Here is a 22,299-nt window from a genome sequence, read left to right as displayed (position 1 = left end):
TTTAAAGCAAGGTTTTCACAACATTTTATTATTACTATGAGGATTTTAAATAACGTTTAGTATCAAAAGTAAGCAATGATGAAATGGTTAATATTTCTACATAGTTTTATATTATCACTTTAGACTGATTTATTTTGTTATAAAAGTTTGAATTTTTCTCTAAACCAAGGAAATTTATAAGAAGTAATACTCTGATATATCGAAAAACACGAAATACATTCTATTTTGCATATAAAATTTTGATGCAAATTCTTCTATCTATATTTATATTTCCTAAGAACTTACTTCAAATCAGCAAACACGTTGCTGAATCAACATCATCAGATAAATGGAAGTTTAAACAATTTTAATTTAAATATTAAAACGCACAAGTTTTAGTTGAAATTACAGAAAATCAAAGAGGCGTATGAGTATAACTATACAAGATTTTTAAAATAGAACGAGTTCCATGACTGTTAAAGGTAACGTTTAATGCTGGGAAAGTCATTAAAACTAAGTTACATACACAAGAAATTCAGTTGAAATTTTACGTAATCCCGGTAAATCAGTGGTAGCTACTTTTTAAAATTCGAAAATATATTTGATTCTATTATGAAATAATCAAAATTATATCTACTTTTTAATCGTAGTTAAAAATGGATTTTATTACATGGTTTAAAAAAAATTCTAAGCTTAAAGAAAATTGAGTTCATTTAGGTAAAAATTAAATTAAACCTGATTAATGGTTTCAGTTTAAAATAGAATAACATGATAATCAGCTTTGTTAATTTTGCGGTTTTTTTTCCAACTTTGTGAATACATCATTGTATCTATAATATCGGCATAAGAGCACAAATAAACATATTAAAAGATAATTTAGTTAATCCATTACTTTCCAAAATAATGACATTTTAAAATATTATTGCACAGAAATGAATTTTTGCATCCTTTTAAAATTTTGGACGCTATTATTTTAATGCCACTAATTTATCCGAGTAGTTTTGACATTTTATTAAAAATATTTTTATGCAGCATTTCAACAATTTTTTTTTATTGCTATAAGGAGATTCAAATGTTTTTTCTTAATTCAACGAAGATTTTTTTTTATTGTTTAAAGCTGTCAAAAAGATCGTTCATCTTTTGCTGCTTTTATTTTATGAATTACAAATAAAGTTACCGTACCGTGGAAGATAACGATAAAAGATTACACTAACTATTTCTTTTTGAATTACACTCATATATGGTATTTGATTATTAGGAAGGTTAATTTAAGCTAATACAATAAGTAGAAGCTTTAAAATAACATGACTTTGTCATAATTTAATGCTTAAAAATATTCATTAAAAAATCGTGAACATTGAGTTATACATCAAAGATTCAATGTTATACACAAATTTTCCCAAGGAACCAGCTGATCTCCAGACAGCATATTAGATATTTTACATGCTTATTAAATCCAGATATAATATTAGAAAGTAATCTTTACTTTTGAGTAATACTTTCAAAGAAAATAATGCTTTAATAATGCTTTCAAAGAAAAAAATTCTTTTAATATCAGATTTTTCTTTATGAATATCTAATTTTCTTATAAATGTATAAGAAATTTTTCTTATTCTATTGATGTGTTATTATATACTTAACAGTCTTTAAAATTATTTTTAGAATCAGGGAAAATCATGCAAGATGTTTTTTAGATATCTATATCTAACAACTAGACAATTAGTTGTCAATTATTATACGCCTAAAGAAAAATAATTTATTGACAATATTGTATTTTATTATTTTAAAAGGCTTTGAAATTTATAAAATTAAATTTTATAATATTAATAAATATTTAAATATATTTTAACATAATGTTTAGAATCTGGCACTGTTTGTAAACTGACCTAAGCGATTAAAAATCATGCAAAAGTATCAGGGACACAGGGGTCGAATTTACAACTACCAAATTTGATACGTGATTACTTTTTGGGTAGCGAGTTCACTATGATAGTTTTCTTTAAAAAGATATTCTTAACCTTCCGTCGGGCGCAATGCAAATCCTAACACGATCGGGCGCAATTCATCCAAGAGATTAATGTACTCAATTAATGCAATTTTTGAATGTATGTTAAAAAAAAACATATTAAACAGAACTTTTCACTTACATTTGAGAATATTTAGTATCAGTATTTGAGTATATATGAGTACTCAATGTCATTTCATCTCACAGATTAGTTGCGCCCAATGGAAGGTTAATTAAAAATTTTATCTAACATTACACTACTTTTTGAAGGGTATATTACTGAACCGAAAAGGTTTTGTTTTACACCACTTTTTGCATAAGTTTTTAATTTAATTCCCGAGTATTTTTTCTAATGTTATTGAAATTTAAAGGTATTTAAATATATTTTATATTAATTTTCAATGCTTCAGCTATCGGATTTATATTCACGCTCATTGTAAAGCACTAAATTCATTTTTATGCAATTAAGGTAAATTAAAAATAGACTAATCAAGGTTAAAATATTTTCATGTTACGATGTTTCGTACCAGACGATTAATTTCTATTTATTTCGGACTCGTTAACTTATTTCATTTCTTATGAAATATTGATTCATAAGAATGAAAACCATTTTTGCTTGTTTCAAATGTCATATGGCTTAATTTTTATCACCTGTTATTCATCAGAAGATTACATTGTCATGAAAAAAAAAATCAATGTGAAATTTTATATATTTGTTTTCATCGTTTTATTTTATATCATTGTGGTTTTGATTTTCCCTGACATTCATAATGTCACATGGGTAACGTCTTACGTGTTTTTTAGTAACAGTACACTCCCGATTATCCGCGGAATTGGGTGGCGCGGCCGCCGCGGATAATCCGAAAAACGCTGAAAACGGGTATAGCACAAGAGAAAACAGTCATTTCAACTTTGAAAAATCGTTTTATGTACAGTAAACAGCAGGAAATGTTTAACTAACGTTTAATATTTTAGTATATCACTCAAAACTAACCTAAAATGCGTTTTGTTAATGAAAACAGAAAAGTGCTTTGTATTTACGAGAGGCGTCAAGGATGCACAGAAAAATGAATACATATGTACTGTTTTAATACTGTAAGTAGGGATTGCAATACCGAACCAAAATTTAAATACCGGTATTCGGTATTTTTTAAATCTTAATACCGGGATACCGGTTTTAATACCGGTATTAGAAATTTTAAAAAAAGAAAGAAAACACAGGTGTTTCTTTGTTTTATTTGCCAGTTTTGTTAGAGAGTGTAAATATCACAAAAAATAATTGGTAACTTACAAATTATAACAGTATATAATCACAAAAAAAGTAAAGGAACATCTTATTTATTTAAATCACAAAAAAAGTGTAAATATTACTATTCACTCTGTGGTACTATTACAGATTTTTGAAATGTGATCTTTAAAAACATAATGCATCCATTGTACTGTCATTAAGCCTGAAAAGTAATTTTGTGTAAAAATGACCAGCTGTCGAAAACGCTCTTTCGACATCTACGCTATTTATTGGTACTGTTAGCAATGCGCGATATACTTTTTCCAAGTATTTACCTCTAAATCTCTCATCTTCAAATAAATCGATTTCTCGTCGGATGGTTTTGGATATAGCTGATTTCTGTATTGTATTTTGGTTCGTTGAAATTTTTTTATTTATCGCTAATTCTAATTTTTGTTCAAGAGACAATTCCTTTTCACTATCGACAGTAGTGACATCATAATATTCGATAATTGAACCGAATTCATCTGAATGTGGATAGGTTTGTGGGTAAAAAATTTTAAGAAAATTTACTCTAAACTTAATCAGATTTAAATTGGTTATTTTCTTTTCTTTTTCATTTTCATTTTTAAAATCATTATAATTATGTAAATGCCACAAGACATTTTCTATTTCAGTATGCCTTTCTTCTGTGCGATTTTTCAATGTAATATATAATTCTTCAGATACTGATGTGTGCTGTTCTTTCAGTGACTGCAACATGAAATTTATTGTTGCATTAGCTGTTAATAAATTAGAATCTCTCCGACATAATGCCACAATAGTCAGTTTTATTGGAAATAGAGCTGATATAGTTCTGGATATTCAGTCGAATTCACTATCTGAAAAATTAATTTACAGGTTTAAGTCGATTATTGCTTTTTGGATTGGACTTCTCAGTTTCAAAAATCGTTCCATCATTAGGAGTAAACTATTCCAACCTGTTTTAAAATCTAATATTAACATATATTTTCAGTTAGTATATATTTCAGTAAATTTAAAAAAAAAAATTATAAATTATAGGAAGCAATTCTTGATAGGTTAATATTTCATCCTCATTAGCAATATCTTCTTCAACAATTACATTACCATTATCTTCCTTGTCAATATCACTCTCACTCTTACTCTCTTCAAAGTTGGAATCCGAAGTTTCTATATCCACAGTATTTATCTGTTCTTTATTTTTTTGGTACAATACATCTATTACTCCTAATTGAATTCCAAGTGCACAGCACAACTGCTGATTTACACCAATCAACTTTCCAACTTTTTTCATAATTGTTGCTACATCAGTCGTTATGGGTACAAAATTTTCTTTCAGGGATAATCCATGTCTCGCTAATTTAGATTTAAGCAATTAATTAAGCCATTAATTACCTAATTAATTTCGCCCGTTAGGGATACATAAAAACAAAAACGTACACTGTTTTGCTATGTTCGCGATCCCTGAGCATATAGTGGAGGCCATTTTAAAAAATTTTAGTAAATACCGAAAAACCGGTATTTAAACTTGGGAATACCGGTATTACAAAATTGTACAAATGGCTCAAAATACCGGTATTCGGTATCCCGGTATTGCAATCCCTAACTGTAAGGTATTATGTAATTACAAAAGCATAACTGTAAAACTACACCTTTTTTGAAGAAATCAGTCATTTGTGTTTGCTTCTTGCTTTGGAAACATTTTCTCTTTGCTCGGAAGCAGAAAAAAAAAAAAAACATTGTGCGGCAGGCGCGGATAATCGGGAGTCTACTGTATTACCAAATACAAAATTCATAATAAAGGATTATTTCATTTGAATATATACAGATTGTCCTGAAAGGTCTAAACTGGCGTGACACTTATATACTTCAGATATTATCCTTGCAATAAAGTTTTGCTACTTTATATTTGCATTCTAATAACATACATTTTATTTGATATATCCCTTTCTTTTATTGAATAGAATGACAGACCTATGTAGACCCCCCCCCATTCCTCCCTTACATTTCCCTCTTCATCTCCTGTTAGTTATTCCTTTCTGTTTACCCGATTTACAATAAACGCTGAATCATCATTATTATACGTTAATTTTGAAACAACTATTTCTAGATAAATTTGTCATGCTTATGTTGCTGGTAGAATTGCTTTGCATGCTTCATTCTCATAAGGACGAGGTTTTGAATTTGATTTTTCAGTCATTTCTTAATGGATTCTAAATTTTAGTATCGATCCCAGTGTTGATAGGATATTTTAGTAGTTTTAGAATTCTTAATTATTAATCAAGCTAAAAGTTAATTTAACAGACAGTGTCTTCTAGAAATTAATATGAAAAACCATTTTTAGTATGATTTATGAGATATATTAAACGAAAAAAATGAAAAATAATGAAAAGTTATAAAAATTGTTTTTAGTGATGAATTAAAAAGGTAAAATTGTTTGTCGAAAATCTGGAGTTAAAAGGAACCGCAAAAATATAAAACGCAGATAAAACCGCTTTAAGTAAATTAAAATTGTAATCATATTTCTAACGTATTTTAATTTTAATAAATGCTTCGGATTTTTTTTTTGTTTATAATTTTTGTTGTAGCACCATAATCTGCAACTGTTTTCTACAACCGAGTTTTTACAATTTTTGTTTTGGATTTCCTAACTTTGGAGGGAAAAAAATTGCTTTTTAATGCATTGATACTAGCGTTTTTATAAATAATATTTACATGAAAATAGATCCATTTTAGTGCATTGATACCAGCGATTTTATAAATATTATTTACATGAAAATAGATCCTTTTTAGTGCATTGATACAAGCATTTTTTATAAATATTATTTACATGAAAATAGATCCTTTTTAGTGCATTGTTACAAGCGTTTTGATAAATAATATTTACATGAAAATAGATCCTTTTTAGTGCATTGATACGAGCGTTTTTATAAATATTATTTACATGAAAATAGATTCTTTTTAGTGCACTGATACAAATGTTTTTATAAATATTATTTACATGAATATAGATCGTTGTTATTAATGAGCTAAGTCAAAAACTGAATTTTGTTTTTCTTTCTCGAAAAAATAAGTACTTAAATTCGGAATACAAACGACTTTTCTTGCCATTTGAACGCATTAAGACATCTAAGAATTTACACGTGGATATCACGCGATTCTCCTCATTAGATTCTCGTCTGAAGTCATTAGGAAAAAATTTGGCGAAAGCAAGCAGTTGTTTTGGCGAATTTTCGTAGTTCAGGTGAAGTTACTACTCCTCAACTACACTTTTCTACCATTCGAATACGGTTTATCTAAGCATTCGGTTGTCGGTTAAACAAGATGACGCAAGATAACCATGATTAAAAAGCAAAATTACCGGAATTTTTGCCAGACAGAATTCTAGATTTCATTACGCGGGCGAGTAACTGCTTTATAAGATCACTGATCTTTCATCACCTTACACAGATGTCATTTTTCAGTCTGGATTTAAGATAAGTAGCAGCGTAATGATTGTACATGTTTTATGGCGGTGTACGGTTTCATTTCCTCGAATAACGTCTATATGTCTATCGAAACAACTCGCTGACAGTGAAGTTAAATTATCTAATCTAGTTCCCAGGAGCATCCGTGGATGATGTTAGAGAGTAACACATTTTAAAGTTTCTATAGATAGTTAAAATAAATAGAAGTTATTTTTCACAATGATACGAGTACTGCTTTTTATCATTAAACTTATATGTCTTTGTAGCTCGCTTTTTTAAATTCATGACAGAAACCTTTCAACTTATTCAAACTTTAAAATTCTTAAACAATATTTTATGGTTAAGCTATTTAATTATCAACCTGTAATGATTGGATAATAAATATTATAAACTTCAGATAAGAACTAAATCTCCCCGAAACTGTCTCGCACCTTTTTAATAAAGATGTTACACCCTCCCCTCCCCCTCTCTCCCTTGGATCATAAAATTGTGACCTTGGGCAAGGCCGTGAAAGCCACCAGTGTTTTATATTTTATCTCCAGAGCTTCGAACATAAGAGCTTTGCCATTCACAGTATAGAAAAGATAGCTGAATACGCATTTTGGACTCAAACTTTTATGAAATTTTAACGATCATGAAATTTTATGTCATTCTTTTCATGAAATTTTAACGATCTGAACATTTTAGACTCCAAGTCCAGAAGAAAACATGTTTTTGAAATTATATCTATCTATCTGAATGAGATACATAAAATAAACTTTGAGCTCGCTAGATGAAATTTAGTATATTGACTTTACGCCAAATTGATAGATTTCTGTCCAATTTTGAACGAAATTCATTCAGAAGAAGTCTGTCTATCCGAAAACAAATTGATGTAATCACTACAAAATGAAGAAAGTTAAATGATAAATCAGTGTTTCAAATTCTATCCATCTAAAATGTAGATACGAATCAAAACTTAAATTAGATCACCCAGTTGTTGCCCTTCTGTATTTCTGCATGCAACTAAGAGCGATAATTCAAATAAGCAACAATTTGGATACATGAAATATGATTTACAGTTTTAACATTTTTTTCAAATTTTGAACCAAATCTGTCAAAGGATCGCTCGTTTGTATTTTCGCATGTATATTAAGCGCAATAACTTACATAAATGAAATTTGGTATATGACATTGTGACTACCATTACAGTTATGTATCGAATTTTATATGGCAGAACAAATTCTTTTTCGTGGCGTTCGTATATTAACGTCATGGTATGGATTAATTGAAAAAAAAATCGCCAAAGATATCGCACTCTAACTCACATCATAGACTGATATTTTATGAATATTGCTTACTAATGCCATGCAACTAATGTAAAACTAGGAGAGTTTTGTGCTTTGTAATGTAGCAGTTAAAATATAGATTCGTATTAAATGCTATCAATCTAGATCTAAGCTTTATAATCATGTTTGTTTTTAATCGGATAAGCCGATTTTCTGAGAATGGAAAATTTGCGATATTTACGTATTTTATGTTTCAACAATTCTACCACAAAACGTTTAAGTTATCGTGTTCTCAGAAAAATGAAATAATTTTTAAAAATATCTTAAGGATTCGAGGACGCTTGGAAGTACAAGATTCGTAAAACTGGGTGACTGGTAGAATGTGAGATTGACAAATTTTAAACGGATGAAAAGCAATCTATAGAAGTCAATAAATAAATTGTTAAACAAAATGACATTAAAGATTACAATATGACATTAAAAACTACTTAATTTAAATGACATGAAAATAATAAGGATTTCATGTGAAATCGAATAAGCATTTGATGCGCACTAGTTATTACTATATAAATACAAATGTTTTATTTTTACAAATCCTTCGTTCTGTCCTTTTAACGAACAATATTTCCTTTGTAACCAAATTAGATGAAATACTGTGTAGGGAATGCGCTGTTTCGATTCTGATAAGAATTCCAAGGACGGTTATAATGTTGTTGAACTCGAAAGTTTTTCATCAGTCAATAATCTTATCTTTTGGATTAATTTAAATTAATAATGATTTATCAGTAACAAAATTTTTAAGTTCATTTCCAAGTTTGACTCGCAGTTACACGTGAATGGATTGAAAGTAATTATCTGAGAAGTAAATGCTTAAAACTTTACCCTTAATTCCAAAATATCAAAAAAAAAAAAAAAGTAAAATAAATTTCAGAAGACTAATATTTAGTAGATTTAAAAAATTTGGAAATACAAATGATATTTAGAAAAAGAACAGATTGAATGTTATCGTAGATAATCAAGAAATTTATGCACTTTCTGAAACAAAAAAATATTAAAAGTTGTACAAGAAACGTCACTTGATAAATAATTTCTGTACTGATGTCATTAAAGATATTCAGTTTTTTCCAACAGTAATTGTTCTATTCATTTAAAAAATATTTTTGATAATAACACTTACTAACCACTGAAAAGGATGAAATATTTTTCGTTTTTCTATCATCACCAGAAAATTTCTATTATACCTTGTCATTTTAAATTTAAAAAAAAAGGATTAAAATTTCTATCCACTAATTTTTCTCAGTAATCAAAGTACGAAAGTATCAAAATTTTATTTTATTATATAAAACAGTATTATAAATATTATTCCACAAAATAGTTTAGCCAGAGCCGTCATTTTAAAATTCAAAAAATTATCTTGATTCGAATTTAATAATTTGCAATTTTTTTTTTCCCAAATGTCAACACTTAAAATATTTTTTTGCGGAATTTTCAACAATAGATCTCATTGTTACTATGAAATCCAAACCGTTTTGATTGTTTCGGCAAATATATGATTTTCTTCCATTGTTGAATATAGTTGATTTGGGTACTTGGAGGCTCTAGCAAATACACTATATGAGGGACCTCTTTCAATTAACTAGACAATTTAGCTTTATATTTTAACACATTTTTAATAGGTTAATGACTTATACTAGATTTTGTTTGTTTTATGAATTTAGGGGGAAGTTTTTATATATCTGTAATGACTCAAGGCTGTTTAAAATGTATATTTGTACTCAATATTATTGAAGTAGAACTTTAGTTACATCTGCACTAAACGAACATACGTGAATGAATTATAAAATAATATTCAGATATTTCATAAATATTTTTATAAACTTATTTATTAGGCATTTAGGAAAATAAATATTTTTGATCAACCCTCTTGTGGCCCCATCTCAGTCTAGAGGTTTCCTAGTCGGAAATCCGGCCCTAATTGAAAATTAAAGAAGAGATTCTGCTAATCGTCTATGCAATTTATGTAAGGAATCGGTAAGTGAAATTTCATACCCGAAAAAGGCAACATGCAATTTAGAAGAGATTATTCAGACATTTACGTTTTTAATGGTACTATGATGTCATGGAACTAGGAAAATTCACATTCACAATAAACAGAACAAGCGTAAGGTTTTTATAATAAGACGGCTTTTGAGGGAATACTTTGTTGCGAGAATCACGGACATTCATTTTTTTAAGCAATTTACTTGAAGTTCAATTCAATAAATATTCCCAACGAATCGATTGTTTACCAAAAGCGGTTAGCAACCAAATCAAAATTAATTATACTTGATGAGACCAACTTTGGAAGCTTGCGTTTGGTTTCTGTTAGAAAGATGCAAAAATATAAATCCTGCTTTCCTCAATTTGTAGATATTTCGATCGAAAGACGAAAATTAAACTTAATGAGAGTATCAGGAAAAAATAAAGCAGATCCATTTCCTTCTAAATGATATTGATATCTCTAAAAGAATGGAAGAAAACAGAACAAAAACTCTATCAAAGCTTTACACAATTGACGATTAATAGATAGACATAGGGCCAGATTTCATAAACAAAAACATAAAACAAAACATCAGTAAAAAAAAATACTTCGAAGTCCTCAATCAATTTTTCCTTCACAATAAAAATTTATATCTTTCGTTGATCATCAAAAAGTAATATCCTGATTCATAGAAACGCGAAAATGATAACAGACATTTAAGTTCTTATCTGCAGCAAATATGCGTCAAGTTATTAAGGTTATTATATTCTACTTAAGCTACATCACTTTTGACGACGACTTTCGAAATCTGTTTATTACGCAAATAATTATTTGAATCTTGGAAAAGAATTTTAGACTTGTAATAGAAACTTTCGAAATCTGTTTATTACGCAAATAATTATTTGAATCTTGGAAAAGAATTTTAGACTTGTAATAGAGCAAAACACAAATTAAGAAACTGATCACAATAACACCGTAAAATTTTATATCGTTTGGTTTCTGTTTATGATGACTTAAGATTGTCATTACTCTTTTAACACGTTTATAAGCTGGCATACGATCTGTAAACTGCGATAAGAATTATGATAAAATCATTCAAAACGTTCTACAAGGGAAATTGTTGGATTTAGTGCGTCCAAATTTAGGATACCCTTATTTCTTTGATAGTAAATGTTTACCAAGCAAGGATTTTTCAGAATTTCAAATTATATTTTTAATCAAAAATTTTAAAGTATTCCCTCAGTGATTTTAAAGACTATAATTGTACCAAGCTATGACATATTAATTTAATAAAAAAACCTGCAATGATATCAATTTTATTTCTATAATTTTTTCCTAATTTCTTAATGAAGTTAAGAAACCTCTGTAAGCACACTTAACAATATTTTTCATAGTTTTGGAAAATAGGTTTTTAAGCAATATGTTGTAATAATATTAAATACTCTTCTTATGTAAGTGTGTGTGCTATTGTGGTTATATGATTAAAAGTACATTTGAAAAATAAAGCTAGAGGAATCAAACCTAAAACATTATGCTGCTACGATGTTTTGGAATAAATACTCAAATAGGTTTCCAATTTTTTTTAAAAGGTTGCTTTTTTTAACTTAAATATTTAAAAAGATTCAGCGACGCGTACGAAGAATGCCACAGTTTTTAATTCATACATAATTTGGACCATTACTTTTCGAGAATTTTTGTGGTATATTTGTAACTTTCAATTACACAAATATGATAATGGAATAATTTGTTTTTAACTACCAAAAATCGTGAATAACGGCATACTGAATTTATATTAATAAATTGAATTTAATATGCTATGAAATGTTTGATATATTTTTCATCTATAATTCTGATAAAAAAATAACCATCTATTTAAATAAACTCGGAATATTATTTATGATTTAAAACTCAACTATGGAGGCTATAAAATGTCGAAAGTTGCAATAAATGTAAACAAAATCAATTGATAAATTTTATAAATCCATTTTAATTAAATTCTTTGTTCTTAATACATAGAACATTTTTCTTCTGTTCTTAATATATAGCAACTGCATAACTATGACTTCACTTTTACGTAGAATTTTCAGGTCTTGCATAAAATTAGTATTATCTGGATGCAGTTATGGGATCCAACTCCAAAATGTACATTTTCAGTTATAGCACTGTCTGAGGTTGTTACAGAAAGAATTTCACTATTGCATTTTTTTCGAAATTAATTAGTGCAAGAATCTGACAGATTTTAAAAAAAATTAACCAAACATCTTAATGAGATGAACTGAATACTTTAATTTAAAACTTTCAACTGAATACTTTACATTCATAAAATAATTGAATCCGATAGCAAGCTGCATCTATTTTAAAATAAAAAATTAACGAATTTAAAGAAATAATGAAAATCAAACTTACCAATAATAAGCTATCTTGTTTCCGAGGCCCTTCTGAATATTGAAGTCCAAAGCATTATAACAAAGATTTGTTTCGCCAGTTCCAAACCATTTTATGGTCACTGGGCCTTTCGTAGGGTCGAAGTTGAAACTACAGCAGTTTTCACTGGGCTTCGTTTTCCAGGCAAACTCATCTGCTATGCGAGTCCAAAAGATGTCAGGATTTTCAACTGATAACTCATACATTTTATGATAATCATTCATGCATTCTATTTTCAAACTTTCGAAGCGAACTTTTGGTGTTTGAGAAGAAGTTTTCCCGGACTGAGAATTAGTTTTTTCTAGATGTCCATTCATAGCAAAATCCGGCATCTTGAAAATTAATCAAATAAAACGAACCACCAAGTAAAAAATTGTTTTCAATCTTTAGTGCAAATGCAAATTCTTCGAGCTATAATTACTAAAATAAGTTCATGATTCATTTAATACTAAAAAAGATTTAACAGTTAAAATTTTGCAAACCCTCTATCCAAGCTGTCGCTCGAAAGATATTACAGTTTGAAGAAAGCGCAAAAGTAAAAGTTCGAACTTTCGAACGGCGGGAAAAACGAAAATACTAATGAGAAACTCTTCGATAGACTTTACCGTCTTATATGACTTCATCACATCGCTTCATATTTGACGTCACAGGTAAAGAAGAATGCTCCTCCAATGAGACACCTTGTCAGCCGACTGAAGCTTGGAAGAAAAAGTTCTATTTTTATTTTTTAAAGTTCATTTATATTTCACAATACGGTCACCTTCGTTTGTTTTTACTCAATACCGTTCGAAAAATTTCACATTAAATTTCTTGTTAAGTAACTGAAAATAATAATTTTTTGCATTCTAAGACTGTTTTTCTTTTTGATGAGTTGGAATTTCAAAGGATGAATCATCGTTTCCGAAAAAGATAAAACACATGGTAGCTTTAATGAGATAATCGCATAAACAAACATAACGATAAATCGTAAGCGAACCGTCATTTCTTGATCGCGTGAAATCGAAATCATGTCATGCTCTTGAAGAGGGTGAAAGCAAATAATAATAGAACACCTCGTTCGATTTTAGCCATATTTAAGATAAGAGCAAGGTTCTTCTTTGATAAGTTGTGTAAGAAGTTGCTTAATTTAGAATGGCCACGGGTAATGGCTTCGTTCTCTCCCTTTGTTTTTTTGCTACCCTTCTCTCTCTTCGTGGCGTGAGTTATTTAGGGGTGGTGATCACGTGATTTCAAAAGATCGTACTGTGCATGCAAAATGTGGCGCGAGTTCAACGGTCGTCAGGAGATGCTAAACGGAGATCAAAGTGTATAAGAAAAGATCTATTTTATAATTTATCGGCGCACTATATAGGAAATTGTATTAAGTTAAAAATTACTTAAGTGATGGGGGTTTCTTTAACTTCAGATACTTGGACGATAAATATCAGGCTGGGACAGGAAGCAAACTACCGGATCTTAAATTATTATACAAAGTATTGCGATATGAAATTCGGATTATTTACTGAAATGAAGTGATGATATTTCCCATGCATAGCAAAAATGGCGAATAAGAGCACTTCAAAACAATTTTTTTATAAATTAAATCAAGTTAATGTAAAAAAATTTTAAATGCTCTTTGCATTTTTGAGGGGGAGGGAGCATGGATATTCTTTCCGATTATTCAAAATCAGGACAGATACCGTTGCTTTTTTTTTTAATTGGATAAAAAGTCAAAATTTGGAACTCTTTAGGTCAGTCTGTGATGTTTTTCTTTTTAAGTATTATTCTATTAATTTATTTATGTAACCATTTTGTTCAGATCATTTTCTACTCTAACTGAGAACTTCATTTTTTCATTAACTTTTATAACAAAACAGAATTGCTTTTTTTAAATTCAATCATGCTGAAATGTTTCTAAAAAGGGAATAAAAAGGAACAAATAGGCAAAGAAGCTATGTAGACTAGAATGTCATTTAACGCGATTAAGTGTCATTCGTTCATTTAAATAACAAGTAGGTAATCATTCCAAAAACATATTACATTATCATACCATGTTTTTAAAAAAATGATTTAGTGGACAGAAATCACCTTATACATGAAATCATATTTTATCTCACATTCCGAGTAAAAACGTTTTTTTATTTTCTTTCAGATTTATCAATTAGATAATCAAACAATAGCAATCGATATTTACTTGCTTCATGTTTGCCCCTTTAGTTTCTGTATTTTAAACTGGGGGATTGACCACACAAAATTTTCTAACATTCTATATAATAAAGGGATTATATTTCCGCTCCCTATAAAAGTCTGATGCAAGAGCTAGAACGAAAGATCACTTTTATATTCCAAATTATGCGCGTGCACGTGTTTTGCTTCTTAGAGAAGAAATCAAATATATGTTTTGATAATCTTTTTTTTTCCGAATGAAACTGAAACCTAACAAAAAACAAACAAAAATTTTAGTGGCAAGATTTCGTGTCGAATTTAAGTCGTTTGCGTTTTCGAATAATCGTGTTTACATGCATATAAATGTACAAATCGATAAACGGTCAGCTCGTCGATAGATTTTATACAAATTTACACTTAAAACTGCTAAGATTGTGAGCTAAATTTTATCCATCAAGTTCTTCTTGTAATTATCGTGTTTGCTTTCACTCGGAAAGACAGTCCTATGAATAGATTTCTTTTGAAATATGATGTAAAGATCTTATATAAAATTTCTTTCACCAAACTGAAAGCGTTTTTTTTAGTTATTATGTTCACAGACAGACAGAAATAGAATTCCAAGAAAACACGCTTTTTAGACTTAGGAAGATCTGAAAAGGGGAGATCAGTGAAAATGCCAAGGTCGAATTGTTCGATGATTGCATTTCCTTCCCTTTATATATTTCGTATAGGAGAAAGCATTGGCAACATTAAATTTATAAAAAAATTTAAATCATAATAATATTTATATATATATTTTAATCTTTGAGTACTTGAATTATAGCACATACATGTATGCGAAATCACAGAACAACAGACGATCAAAAATAGATTTCCTTCAAATTTGCTAACCATCTACACTTCAAAAGGAAAAATCTGCATCGAATTTCGTTTATTTAAATCGTTCATTTTTGAGTTATGACTTTTATATGCATGTGAAAATTGGGATCGAGAAATAGCCAAACTCTAGTCGAATTTGGTTCGAAATTCGAAAAGGATCTACAACTTAGATGCTACATCTGTATACCATATTTTACTCATCTAGCTCGTAAAATTGCATGCATTTACATGCATACAAAAGTACAGACTGACAGCCAGCCCCTAGTCAAATTTGGTTCAAAATTTGGGGCGAATTTTCATCTTAGATACCAAACCTGCAGACCAAATTTTATTCATCTAACTCGCAAAATTTTGTCGTCCTCGCGTTCACTTTTACTTGGACATCCAGACAGCCAAACTTTTTCTGAAAGAATTTCATTCAAAATTTGTTAGAAATCTATGTATTTGACGTAAAGACCACGTACTAAATTTTATGTGGTCTAGTTCAATATGACTTTCGATTATCGTTTGCGCAAATATATAGTCATTATTTCAAAAATATGTTTTTCTAACTCGGGGAGACATGAAATGAAGAGATTCGTCAAAATCTCGTGTTCGAATTTTTTGACGATTACTATATTATCTGTACTTATATAGTATAGGAGAAAATTATATAAAAAACCTGTATGTTGATTCGCTGCAAGACAGAAAGTTTGATCTAGAGCTTCCAAAAATGACAGTTATTATTGGTTTAAGCGATTTTTTTTAAAACTTTAATTAATTAAAAGTACTCGGGATATTGAGAGAAATTTTGTCCTGAAAATATTATGCATCCCTAACTCCCGAAAGCTTATGTCCCGAAAATGTTGTTGCAAGGAGCAGGTTTTTACACACATTTTAAAATTAAATTTTTTTTCTCAATCATAATTAATTGTCATGTAATTTTTCCTGAATATCGATGAATTTTGAAAAATATTTTTAGTACAATTTTCGACAATAGATTTTATTTTTGCAATGAGATTTAAACCGTTTTCATTAATTCATCAAATAATTAATATCTTCGTTTTCTCCCACAATTGAAAGGAGCTTAGCTTCCAGTTAAGGAAGAAAGAGTTTGCTAATTACCTGCACATATTATTCGAGGAATCAGAAAGAAAAAAATTGAGTATCACAAAACTTCGAATAGATTACACAGTTACTCAAGTTTTTAATGACATTATGAGTCATGGATTCGTCTCCACGTGGAATGATTCTGTACACGATGAGCAGAAAAATGTTAGATCAAATGGTAGAACACGATGTCAGACATTTTTATCGTCTGTCACAATCTAATGCTTAAAATTGCTTTGTTGATGAATTCATGGGCATTAAATTATGAACAAGGATTTTAAATGAAATTAATGACAACCAGTATTCCCGGCTAATCAGATGGTCATCAAATGACTGAAATCTGGCAAAAATCTGTTTAATGAGCATGCTTAGAAAAATATTTAAAATTCAATATAAAAATCTCGTCGGAATAAAGCAAGGTCACATTTTATAATTAAAAAAAACCCAACTAAGTGGTGCCCTAGACACACCCATGTATTTCCTCTTTGTTGATTAGTAAGCAATTATCGATACATTTGTCATTAATTTCTTCACGATGTTTCTTTTCTCTTTTATCTTATTTGTAAAGAAAATAAATATACAGTTCCCATCTTCGATATCTCCCGAATATTCTATTCAGAAGACTATTTAATGGAAGACATTTACTTTATTGTCCAGAAATAGTCTTTGATCACCTTTGTTTTAAAAATCATTTTATAAGAACAGAAGAAAAAAATGGTGAGTCAGAGTCAAAGTATAATATTATGATCTCTTATGAAATGAAAAATGCAATAACAAAATCGTTGCCATCAAAAGAATAAGAGATAAAATAATGAGAATATAAAAAGTTTAATGTTTATTTTGATTGAATCGAGTGACAGATATAAAAGTATCAATAAAATAAATTCTTGCACGTGACAATATTTCTATGGATAAACTGCCTCTATGTTTCATAGTTCAGAGATTTATAAATGATTATATAACCATGTCTAAAAGAATGTTGACATTAAAATCATTGATAGAAATGATAAGTTTTTAGATCAAAAAGAAAGTTAAAAAAATTATTAATCAAGCTGTATTTCCAGTTCTTGTTTAATCAACCTTCAAAAACAAAATTGCAAAAGCCAATTGATGCATCTCTTTTCTATCATTATGCAAAACAAGGTTAATTCTAAACCTTGAAACAAATCCTATTAAGTGATAAGCGAAAAATATATCCTGAAATATAATCAGTTAGGCGTTTACAAACACAAAACTTAAAGGAGTATCAAACCCACAGATTAAATTTATAAGATAGCTGTATATATATATTTTTTGCTTTCATATGCTTTCAAAAGTTATTTAAGAGAATGATAGTAAAAAGAAAAAGCAATGAATTTTCATGTGAAATAAACTGATATTTCTTATATTTGTTTAGAATGTTCCAATATATCCAATATTTTTAAGATAATCAAAACTACCTATCTCTCTTATATAACGATAAATGTTTGATGTCTCTCATATAAATTTACTGTTTTTGTCCAATATTGATAAAATTTAGCACACGTGATCTTCAAGACATGTGGCAAGTCAATGTCACCTTTTATAAGTTCAAACTTTAATTAAAACTAAGCAAGTCTTTGATGTTTCTTAGTTCTCGAAAAATTTATTTCACTAAAATAGTTTTTATACTGTCAGAAAATTTAGAAAATTTCCACTTTTATGATAACAGTTTCATTTCCATGCATTTAAAAAAAATTCACAATTTTTTACAATTTGATTTTATACACAATTTGTAACAATATATATATTGCTACAAACCTGTAATTTTGCTTCCCAGCACGAATAGTGTCATTATAAGAAAGACCGTTTTATAGTCGTCTGTATTGGATGCTGTCGGATGCCGCGCTAGCGATCCCAGGGCTTGGCGCCAAACTTGGCAACCATTTGGCGATTTGGAAAATTTGGCTACAAAATGGATAATGTTCGAAACTTTGAGAATTTTGTCGATCCGTTGTATATATGCTTTGTTTATATAGCATTGTATATATGCTTTCTGAACATTCACTACATATTTATCAAATTTTATGCACAATTTATTTTTCAAGTTAATGGAAAAATTGTTGTTGTCTCCTACAGGCTGTACCAGATTAAAATATCATAAGAGAGCAGATAATAATCATTTATACCACTTTACACTTGCAGCATGGATAGAAATAAAGCAGTAACATTAAACTTTACAGTCACTATCACCTAGAATACACAGAATAGACGGTAAACGAAAGAAAAGAATTACCATAGACTGCTCAGCTGTGATCTCTGCATATAATAAGCGCATGGAAGGTGTTAATATCTTATATAGATTTTAATATCGACACCTCATGATAATAAGAGGTAAGAAATGTTTTTTCAGATTGTTTTACCTTCTGCTTTATCGGACCAGTGCGTATGCTTAGATTTCATATCAAATAGTAATTAAATCCAGAGAAGACAAATGAGATGCTTATTACGTTATCTTTATAGAAATAGCAAAATTGGGTAGAAATAGCAAAGATTTCGTGTGGGCACGGTGCAAGTATCTCCAAAAACACGTGAACGGCCTTTATCAGATGCAAGTGAGCAGCTGCAAGAAATGCTAGTAATCTTCAGCATCTTACTAGCATTTCTTACAACTTTTGATGCCCATACAGACGGGATTGGACACTTTTCGATACTTGTTGACAGTATCTCAAATATGCAAAATTATTACCTGTTAAATGTGAAAATTTGATGGTTTTTTTTGACACCAAATTCTTTTAGATTATTTCATAGGTGAATAATAAATACTAGAATTTCAAAAATTATGCACTTCGTATCAAAAATGATGGACGAGACAAAATACCTTCGTACGCATTGCATCAAATTTGATATAATTATTGAATTTAACTTAATAACATCACGATTCTTTTTTTTTGTATATATTTTTCTGTTATTATATATGAACAAACTAAATGCATTTCATATTTAGAAATTTAAAAATCCATGCATTGAAGGGTTAATTTGCACTCACAGTAATTTATAGCAGACAGATTTTCATATTTTTAGCCTTAACAAATTACAAGATTAAATTTTAAGTGTATATATGAAATTTTATATATATATATATATATATATATATATATATATATATATATATATATATATATATATATATATATAATGATATTTTAATTCTAATTTCAATTTAATTAATTTCCAAGATTTTATCTTAATTTAGCCCATCGTAACTTCGTTCTAAAATATTCTCTTATTTCGTGATCCAATTCCACTTTCGGTTTAATTAATCCTTTGCAAAAATAATACGCTATCAGTTTTACTTATGAAATGAAAGTGATACTTCAGTTGTCGTTGTCAAAGGTCAACATATGTATTCTATCGGCACGTGGCCGGAAATCCTATGTTATATAAGACTAGTGATCATTTGTTTCGTTCATTTACTCCTTTACTTCTGCTTTTGAGCCGCGTTGCGTCTTTTTGTAAATAAATCGTGCCTGTTTCCAGAGAGAGGATAAAACGAAACTAAAATACAATGTCTCGTCTATGTCTTCAAACCTGCCTTCTGTTGCAACCAAAATAATGTTATATATATATATATATATATATATATATATATATATATATATATATATATATATATATATATATATAATTTTTGCACAAGCAAGAAGCGACGAGTTAGGTCAGTCTATAGCACGACACAAGAGCGAAAGATTTGAGCGAACAAAACGCACACACACACTCACATACACATATATATAGCCTCCCCAAAGAGTGGAGCAAGATTTTATTTCCTTAATTATTGTAATTTGACAAATACTTAATAATACTTAAATAATTACAAAGTAAATAAGGCTCACAAATGCATAAAAATTCTGTAGACAAAAATAATAAAAAGTTACCAAAATTACATTTTTACATGTTCCTCATAACGAAAAAGTACCAATTAGCAAAATGTTTTTCTTGAACTCATCTGCAAGGACACAAAGTTTTATGCTTATCTCCTTTAAATTAACTGGAAAATTTTAAAATTAATTAGAAAGACAAATTTATTGATTTAGGCCATCTTTCCATACTTTTAACGGTATATGAGCGAGATTTTTGTTTCAACTTTCTGAGATAATATATATATCACGGAAAATTATAAGAAGTGCAGAACAAAAAAATAATAAAGTATTTATAAACTTTCGCTTAATTTTAAAAAATGGTAAGATAATACTTTAATCAAAGTGTTTAAAAATTTGTTCGAAATGAATACCTTCTACATCTATACAAAAATGTATTCTTTTAACAATACTTGCATATATGTGATAGAGTTCATCTCTTGCGACTTCTGACAAGCTTTTTAAATTCATCGACGAATATCTATAGAGATCTGCAAGTACTACCATTGCCTATTCATTCCTTAGATCAGATATAATACCAATCAAAACTAAGTGAAAATATATCAGTTACCATTCAATAGACAATTGTGCAAATTGCAATAAAACCAGAGTTTCTGAAAATGCGACACTACATATTTAAAGAAAATCGTGACTAATAATGGATCTCTTCTATGAAGAAATGCATTTTTTACTTTTCCAAAAGTGATTGTTTTGATAATTAATATTTCTATCTCGTTTGAAGCAACATTCGTGCGTCTAAATTGCAATCCTCATAAAAGGAGGATTTAATTTTAAAAGGAAGAATTTACTTCAAATAGGGCCCATTTGTAAAATTCTAGACATCGATTATATAATTTTCCATGAAACTATTGTAACAAAACATGAGTTTCAAAAATACTGTGCTATTACTTTAAAATACTCTCTACACAGTCGGTTTTGGAATGTTGAGCTCTAAGCTAACAGCTCGGTCACTAGCATGAGAAATAAGTAAAAATCTAATTTTCTGCACCTGATGTCTAACACCTTATTTTCCGCATTCCTTTCTTGGAAAATAAGAATCTTCCAATTTGTAATCGCTAAATTGTTCTGTGAAAACACTTCCTAGAACAGGGATGGCGAACTTTATGGATCAACGTGCCATTTTTTTTTCTAAAGAAATGTTTAATGGTGTATTAAAGTGCTATAAAATAATTTTAACTTGTGATTATTGGGAAAATAATAAAACTAAATACAACTCAAACTCTTTATGCAACTCAAATCACTCTATCAAACTCTTTATTAACAACTAAAAAGTCGTTATTTACTACGAAAAAATACATTTTGCACTGTATAGTAGTAAATGTTTTAGTTATACGTGCAATTCAAATTAAAATCACAGCGTGACTTCTATTGTTGCAGATTAGATGACAAATAACTTATATTAGGATTGTAAGATGTTACTTTTAGCAGAATGCATGGAGTCATCTGCCAAACGGTTTCTAAGCAAACGGTTAAGTCTTTAAAGTTATTTATCTCTGAAAATTACTCGCAGACATAGGTAGATGAAAATATTGTTAAAATAGCTTGAACCAGCTTCTTCAAACAGTTAAATGACTGGAATCGAATTCCATGTTTCCAAAATTTCGTTACTGCCATTTTTACTTATAGTGATTGTTAATCTTTCTGTTTCAATCAATTACAGCTTTTTCCTTGTTTCAATAAATTTTTGAATCCGTATTGAACTGGAAATCAATCAGTTGCATTTCAAATTCTTCAATTTCCAACCAATCGAATTGGTACAAGTTCAGTTTATCAAATGAAGTCACATGCAAACCGTTTTGATTGGAGGAGTGCCCAAAATATTGTGACACGTACCATCAATGGCACGCGTGCCATTGGTTTGCCATCTCTGTTCTA

General features: G+C 28.9%; 1 protein-coding gene across 1 annotated transcript in view; it reads right to left on the bottom strand.

Moving 5' to 3' along the window:
- Positions 1-13,135, bottom strand: part of LOC129963651 (acetyl-coenzyme A synthetase-like) — a 34,430-nt gene extending 21,295 nt beyond the window's left edge. Inside the window, exon 1 of the mRNA XM_056078145.1 lies at positions 12,395-13,135. Within this exon, the coding sequence (XP_055934120.1) occupies positions 12,395-12,744 (350 nt within the window). The 5' untranslated portion in view covers positions 12,745-13,135. The remainder of the gene's footprint in view (positions 1-12,394) is intronic.
- Positions 13,136-22,299: the final 9,164 nt, after the last annotated feature.

The sequence above is a fragment of the Argiope bruennichi genome, chromosome 3 (assembly GCF_947563725.1).
Source record: "Argiope bruennichi chromosome 3, qqArgBrue1.1, whole genome shotgun sequence".
NCBI classification, from domain to species: Eukaryota; Metazoa; Arthropoda; class Arachnida; order Araneae; family Araneidae; genus Argiope; species Argiope bruennichi.
Note: the sequence above shows the minus strand (reverse complement) of the source record. Positions and strands in the feature narration are given on the sequence as shown.